The sequence below is a fragment of the Pithys albifrons genome, chromosome 7 (assembly GCF_047495875.1).
Source record: "Pithys albifrons albifrons isolate INPA30051 chromosome 7, PitAlb_v1, whole genome shotgun sequence".
Lineage (NCBI taxonomy): Eukaryota > Metazoa > Chordata > Aves > Passeriformes > Thamnophilidae > Pithys > Pithys albifrons.
In genome coordinates, this window is record NC_092464.1 from 56,677,923 (window position 1) to 56,685,878 (window position 7,956).

The 7,956-nt window shown below is 50.2% G+C and overlaps 1 protein-coding gene across 1 annotated transcript; it reads left to right on the forward strand.

Annotated features, from left to right (window-relative positions):
• Positions 1–4,791: 4,791 nt before the first annotated feature.
• Positions 4,792–5,388, forward strand: LOC139674664 (olfactory receptor 14J1-like; the record flags this gene model as incomplete). The annotated part of the gene is made up of 1 exon (XM_071561271.1): positions 4,792–5,388. A coding segment is annotated over one exon (597 nt), but the record flags the coding sequence as incomplete, so codon positions are not given.
• Positions 5,389–7,956: the final 2,568 nt, after the last annotated feature.

The window sequence follows — 7,956 nt, forward strand, 5'->3', positions numbered from 1 at the left end:
CCACCTGGACAGGTGGAAGCTGGACTTGCATGGGACTGTGGGTGGTAGCTCTAATTCTGTCTTTTTCTCTCTCTCTTTCTTTAATCACCTTCTCTTAAATCTCCCTTCTTCATTTTTAGAGTAACTTAAAACCGTATGGGTTGGATTTTGCTGACTTGTATGGCTCAGCATGTGCTCAGTCAGTGCTCTGTGGGATGCTCTGTTCTGGTTGAATGCTGCCCTTTAAACTTTTGCCAAGCTCCCTCATTTTCTAAAATTTGCCAGTAAAAGTGTGTTATTTGACCTCCTGAGAAAAGGTGTAGATTTTCTCCCTTCTGGTCCCTCTCAAGATATTAAAAGAGCTAAAGGACCTTTTAAAATACCTGGAGGGAGAATATTTTTGGTGCCTTGTATATTTTTTAAACTAAAACCCCTTGGATGAGCTCATAGCTCAAACCTGGTGTCCTACAGTCACCATCTCTGGAAGTGTTCAAAAAACATTGAACTGTGACACTTGGGGACACGGTTCAGTGGGGAAGATGCCAGTGTGAGGTTAATGATTGGACTCCATCATCTTAGAGGTCTTTTCCAACCTTAACAATTCTATGATTCTTAATGATTAAGATCTTTCATCTTGTCACTTGTCTCTCCTTTGTCTGCTCATTTGTCATAATAAATAATTCATTTTACATAAATATATCTGATCTGCCATTGTTAAAACCTGTGGGAAAAAGTGATTCAATCACACCTCTATAATTTACACTGCAGAGTAAATCTGAGGCTAAGATTGGATCCAACCACACCCAGGCTCCTCTCTGAGAAGGAGTTTAGAAAGCAAGAGGTCCTTTCTGCCCCTCACAGCTCAATGAGGCAGCTTCTCCAGTAAACTCTGCCTAAGTCTTCTATTTCCACCATCACCCCGTGAGGTTCCACACAGTCCCAAGGTTCCTTTTATCCTGTGAGCTTCCAGAGTGTCCCAGGATTCCTTTGGATCTCTGAGGCCCTGAAGGGTCGTGATGATCCCTTCATTTCATGAGGTTCTGCAGACTGACAATGATCCCTTTGGATCAATAAGACTCTGCAGTGTCACACAGGGCCATTCATTCCATGAGGTTCCACAGTGTCACACTGGTCCCTTGTGCTCCACAAGGCCCTGCACTGTGACAAAGGTCCCTTAAATTCATGAGGTCCACAGTGACCTCGTGATTCCATGAGGTCCTGCAGTGTCACAGTGGTGGTGTCAGAGATGGTGGAGCTTTTACTTTTGTGGTCAGAAATAGAATGAGAAAGAAATAATGTCACCAAGGGCAGTTGGGGGAAGTCCAGTCTGGACTTGTGCAGAAAGGAATTTCCCTCCAACACAACTGCTCCGATACAAAACCTCACCAAGAAAGGGCCTGGGTCAGCCCAAGGCTTTGTGTGCCAAGGCAGAGCCAGGGAGGAGGGAGAGATGTCAGTGCAGGAAGGGGCCAGCGAGGTGGGGCAGCCGGGGGATGCCGACAGCCTGCAGGGAAAGGGGCAGGGCATGGACACCGTAGGACAGCCTGGGCTGGAGAGGAGACAGGGATGTGCAGAAGCTGAAAGGCCCCAAGAGAGCCAAGTTGTGCAGGCCTTTGGCCATGGCTGCTGTGTGTGCCCCTGATGGCATGAGGAGACAAGTGAGCCTTGCAGCCCTGGGGCCTCATTGCCTCCTTGTCCCTGCTCAGCAGCCTGGGAGGTGCCACCCCATCCTCCTGCCCTTGGCATTGCACATCCAACATGTCAGTGCTCCAGGAAGAGCCCTGACCAATGAGGGAGGGACAGGATCCCTCTTCCCAGGGTATCGGGGTCAGGGCTTTGACCTTTGAATTCTGAAACACAGCCAGTTTAACTCAGCATCAGAGACATCTTTGACTTGCTTGTCCCTACTCACCATCACTGTCTGCAGCTTTATGAACTGACTGGAATCTGGGGACACTTTCTCAGTCGGGTCCCTCAGTGGGACCCATTAGCACTACAAGAAACTTCAGTGTTTCAATCTCACTGATACTTCTTGAGAAGTTGTTTGAACTTACTCTGAGGGACTGAGTCTGATGTAAACAACAGAAACCCCCCAGAGGGCCATTAAATTCCCTGGGCTGTTGCTGTGCTGCTGAGCTGGGCCGGGCTCCTGGCACACAGGGAGCTCCTGGCAAGCGGGCAGCGCTGCAGAGAGACAGCTCTGCCCAGGAGCAGCTCCTGTGCACAGCCCAGCAGGGCTCAGGGCACTGCCAGGGCAGCTCAGGGACACCAGCAGGGCACAGACAGAGCTTAAAGGGGCTCAGCATTGGGAGGATGACTCAGAGCTCATGGAGGAGAAATCTTTGCAGTGCTGGACACGGTGAGTCTGTGGGTGCAGGGCAATGCAGGGGCAGCTCCTGGAGGCATCTCCTAAAGCTGGCACAGCCCCAGCTGATGGGATGTGTGAGGAGGGGGCTGTTGGTGGACACTTTGGAATAGCTGTGGAGCCGGGGGGTGCAGCCAGGTGTGCCCAGGGCTGTGGTGCAGAGCAGGGTCCTGCAGCCCAGAGTCCTGAGCTGGGGCAGGGACTCTGCTGCCTGCCAGGGTCAGCTCTCAGCTGGCCTGGGGAGCTGCTCACAGGGCTGGGGGAGAAGCTGTGGATGGAACGAGCAACCCTGAGCAGGGCAGGTTCCTGTTGCTGAGAGGGAGCTGTGTGGGTCAGGGATGCTCACAGCTCCAGGTCTGTTTGGGTATGGGTCTGGAGGATGCTTCCCAAGAAGATGGTAAGTCAGGGATTATGGTAATGATCGGAAAATTTCTTGAGTATGTTTTCAATTTTCTTACTTGGAGAAGGGTGAGATGGTTTGGCAATGAAAGAAGAACAATAGGAGTTGCAGTCACAGAATAAGACAATCTTCTGACTTGGAAGAGATACACAAGTAACCTCAACACAATGTTTGAACATGTACTGAGACTGCTGATGTGTAACTTTGAGTCAGTCAGTTTTCTGGGAGCCTCCTGAAGTGCCTCAGCTGTGGACAGCACAATGATCACCTTTTCTGGGCCCATCAGGGATGGTCTGAGCTGCCCTTTCCCACCTGCAGACAGAACATGCCCCAGGCAGTGCCCTGCAGACAGGCAGGTTCCTGTAGGGCCAGGGTGAGTGCACAGAGGTTGGGATGGGACTGGGAGTGCTGATAGGGAAAAGACACCTCTCAGGAGGAAATGTCCAGGCCGCAGGGACATGATCAAAGCATGAAGGGGAGCTAAAAAGAGAAATGCTGTGGGAAGGAGAGCACTGTTGGTGTCTGGCAGGTGGCACAGCTGGGTCAGGGTAACACTGTCCTCAGGGCCTGCTGTCTCTTCCCTGGCCTCTCACACAGAGCACCACAATATTTTTCCCTTGTCTCTCCACTACTCTGATGTTGTTCTTGTTGCCTTGTTCTCTCAGTGAGACTCTGGGATTTGCAGCTCCTGAGTCTGGCACTGCCCTTGTGAATCCAGCCATGCAGGTGTGTCCTTAGGAATGGAATGTCCAAGCATTCCTCTAACTGGTGAGCTGTGAGCCAAGCAGTGTGTGTGACAGGGGAATGAGGTGACTATCCTTTAATGACATACCATCCTCAGGGCACTCAGGTATCTCCTTGTAATGTCCTAATGTTCTGTAGCACACTGGTGTTACCTGAATGCCCCATGGCGATGTACAAAGATGTTACAACTGAGCAAATGCTGCTGAATTAGTCAAATGAACTTCGTATGTCTTTGGCAGAATTGAGTCTCCCTCAGAGACCTTAAGAAAGGCTGAGACATTTAGTGATCCCTCTGCTCTCAGCAGGGTCTGGTTTCTACTCAGGGTAACGTGTGAGGGTGATTGACCTCTGATCCTCGAAGGTCAAATATAGGGCAGTTGGGAACAAGCCTGTCCAGCCACTCACCTTGTCCTAAGCCACAGGAATCCCTTTGCCTCCCACACCTCTCAGGGCCTCACTCCAAGTGCAGCAGAAATGCTGTGGATTTCTGACCTCAGAGAACCAGGCATGGAAAATGGGTAGGAAAAAATTCCCTAAATCCACTTTGTGCCACCCACCTGGTTTAGACCTGGGAGTGGAGATGGTAACCAACCTTTCTGCATTATGAGGGATTCCATTTGACAAATTCTGAATATCCAGCCTAGTCCCTCTGCCATGTGACCACAAACCCACGGCAGAGGTGCAGGGATGGCTCCTCCAGAGCCCACACACACAGGTCTGGCTGCTCATGGCACTCCCAGAAAGCACAAAGTAAGCTCAAGTTAGGGAGCTGGATGAAGGATTTTCCAAGAGAGGTAACAAGGGTGGATGAGTCAAAGTGAGACAGTCTGTGGGAAATGGCATCATTTAGCTCAAGGAAGCATGACATGACTTGTCTCTGTCTTTTTCTCTATGAACAGGTCCCCAAGCCCAGAGGCAGCAAATGCCCAACAGCAGCTCCATCAGCCAGTTCCTCCTCCTGCCATTGGCAGACACGCGGCAGCTGCAGCTCCTGCACTTGTGGCTCTTCCTGGGCATCTCCCTGGCTGCCCTCCTGGGCAACGGCCTCATCATCAGCGCCGTAGCCTGCGACCACCACCTGCACACCCCCATGCACTTCTTCCTGCTCAACCTGTCCCTCACAGACCTGGGCTGCATCTGCACCACTGTCCCCAAAGCCATGCACAACTCCCTCTGGGACACCACAACCATCTCCTACATGGGATGTGCTGCACAGGTGTTTTTCTTTTTCTTCTTCATGTCAACAGAGTTTTCCCTCCTCACCATCATGTGCTACGACCGCTACGTTGCCATCTGCAAACCCCTGCACTACGGGACCCTCCTGGGCAGCAGAGCTTGTGCCCACATGGCAGCAGCTGCCTGGGCCAGTGGCTTTCTCAATGCTCTGCTGCACACAGTCAATACATTTTCCCTGCCCCTGTGCCATGGCAATGCCCTGGGCCAGTTCTTTTGTGAAATCCCACAGATCCTCAAGCTCTCCTGCTCACACTCCTACCTCAGGGAAATTGGGCTTATTGCGGTTAGTTTGTCTTTAGCCTCAGGATGTTTCATTTTCATAGTTTTCTCCTATGTGCAGATCTTCAGGGCTGTGCTGAGGATCCCCTCTGAGCAGGGACGGCACAAAGTCTTTTCCACGTGCCTCCCTCACCTGGCCGTGGTCTCCCTGTTTCTCAGCACTGGCACATTATCCTACCTTATACCTCCCTCCATCTCCTCCCCATCCCTGGATCTGGTGGTGTCAGTTCTGTACTCAGTGGTGCCTCCAGCAGTGAATCCCCTCAGCTACAGCCTGAGGAACCAGGAGATCAAGAATGCCCTGAGGAAAATGATGACTGGATGCTTTTCAGCAGGAAGAGACTGCCTGCTTTGCTCTGTCAGTGGCACCCAGTGCATTTCATGAGAGACCAAGTCTCTCCTCTTATATAATTTTCCTTTTTTTCCCCTTCTAACTCTTCTGTTATCAAAAAAAAATAACTATTAATTTTATCGCAGTTAATTAGCCACCCAGTCTTTTGTGACCAAGGCCAAGGACTGCCCTGGGCATCCCATCAGAGGGGCCATTCCCCACTATGGATGCTCCTGCCCTGAGCTGGGGCTGCACAGGGGGCTGTGGGACCAGCTGTGGGGCAGTGAGGAACAAAGGGGCCATGGAGCTGCTGCCAGGGGGTTAAAGCAAGGCCAGGCACAGACAAGGAATTTCTGGGCATGGCACGTGGGACTGTGGCAAGGGCAGAGCTCCCCTGCGAGTTGGTGGCTGCAGGAAAGGTCAAGAGCCAAAAGAGCCTCAGTGGCTGTGCTGGAGACCAAGGCTGAAGGAGGGAAATGCAGGGCTGATGTGGGATGGGGAGGGGGATTTAATTCCAGCAGACACTGCTGTGGGGTTGAGGGACTCCATGGCTTCTCTGCCTGAGTCTTCACTGGAAAGATCTCTCAGGCCTCTGTGCTCAGGGAAAGCTTCAGGGAGGAGAGCCCATCTTGGCAGGAACCTCCTGCAATGGCAGAGGGACACATGGCAGTGTGTGCCCCTGCAGGGCACTGCCCTGGCCATGGCACAGGCTGGGAGCTGCCTGGCTGGGAGCAGCCCTGTAAGGCAGCTGTGGGTGGGCAGGAGCTGGGCAGGAGGCAGCCGTGTGCCCTGGCAGCAAGGGAGGCCAGGAGCACCCTGGGCTGTGGGACCAGCACAGCAAGGACGTGGCTTATCCTGGTTGCTGTGGCTGAGGAAAGCTGCACAAAGAGCTGTGGAGTTTAGAAATTGTATCCTGTTTAAATTTTATGTATTGGCCATGAAGAGAAGCTTTCTGTGGCTACAAATCTCACCAGTTCCTGGCCATGCATAATACAAATCTGTTCAGTTGTGATTCCCTTCTATTGGCACTTTGATCTCCCTGCTTACCCAGAGCACGAAGATTCCTTGTCTTAATAAATTTTAGGCAAGGAAGGATCAAGGACACAGGACAGGCTGTGGGGAACAGTTGCAGGGCATGGCCAGGGATTTGGGGTGGTTGTGACCTCAAGGCAGGACCCAGCACTTGGCCTTGTTGAACCTCATGCAGTTGGCCTGGGCCCATCGATCCAGCCTGTCCAGACCCCTCTGCAGAGCCTTCCTGCCCTCCAGCAGATCAGCAATCCCACCCAGCCTGTTGTCATCTGAACAAATGCTGCAGAACATGTCCAATAAAGTTCCTGTAACCCCAAAATATTTGGATTAGTGGAGATTTATCTTTGCACAACAAAGTAATTCATTCACTTTCTCTCTTTTCCTCCCGCTCTGGATCAAGGGAACTTCTGACTTCAGTGTGTGACTCACTTTGTGCAAAGAGCAAAATGGACAGAATTGGGGTAGGGAGCGCTTGGAGGGACCTTTAGATCTGTGCCTGACACATAACGTGTTTTCCATTGGTCTAAAATTGCCTGCTGTGGAAAGTGGACGTCAGTCATGTGAACTTAAAATACAGCAGAGGAATTTCTTCTATTTTTGAGCTGTGCCGTCCTTTGCTTTTGTTTGCTGACAATACATGAACATCCCTGTGTGTCTCCTGCAGCTCTTTCTCCAAGTACAGCAGGTGGGAGTTGGTGCCCAGGAGCTGAAACCTGCAGGTCCAGCCTTTGGTGGAGGAAGCTCAGATTCCACAAGGCTGCTTTGAGTGCCAGGGATGTGATGAGGGAAATGGTGGGGTGGGGATTAGGGATAAAGTCTGATGGATTGTCAGACAAAAAGGGTCTTGATTTTCATATCTATTCACACTGAATTAGGAGATGCTTTGGGTCAATATCAATAGGGAATTGCTGATAATAATGTATAAACAGGCAAAAATAAACAGGCCACAAAAAAGACATATTTTTGCTTGTTTTTGTTTTTTTTTAAGTATAAGATATTCACTTTGAATGCATTTCTGAGATCTCTGTAATTGACCACAGAAGATTTGAAAATGTAAAAGTAAATTATTCCCAGGGGTTTGTTTTCTAAAATGCCATCAGTGAAAAGAGACCATGAAGGGAATGAGCAGACAAGGAGACCATCCCTGGTGCTTGGGAACAATATCAATTAGGGTTTGCTGCTCTCAGTGTATAAACCGGGAAAAAAGTAAATGGGACAAAAAGTTATATTTCTTCATTTTTTTGTCACTGTAGTACACTGACTTTGAATACACTTCTGGTATCTGTCTAATGAAGCATAAAAGAATTGAAGCCTTAATATTAAATTATTCCCCAAGGCTTGTCTTGTTAGGATGTTTTGAATGTTAATGAGCACTCTGGCACTGAATTCCTGAACTGAAGATTTGAAAACTGAACAAACCTCTAAAAAAGCAAAATTCATCATCAAACCTTCAAGTTCCTGAGAGTGTCAGCAAGCCCCACTGAGGTCATGACTGAAAAGAGACCCCAGAGGGAATGAGCAGACAAAAAGACCCTCCCTGGGGCTGGGGAAGCAGCAGCTCAGAGTCATTGGTTACAGGTGGAAAATGGA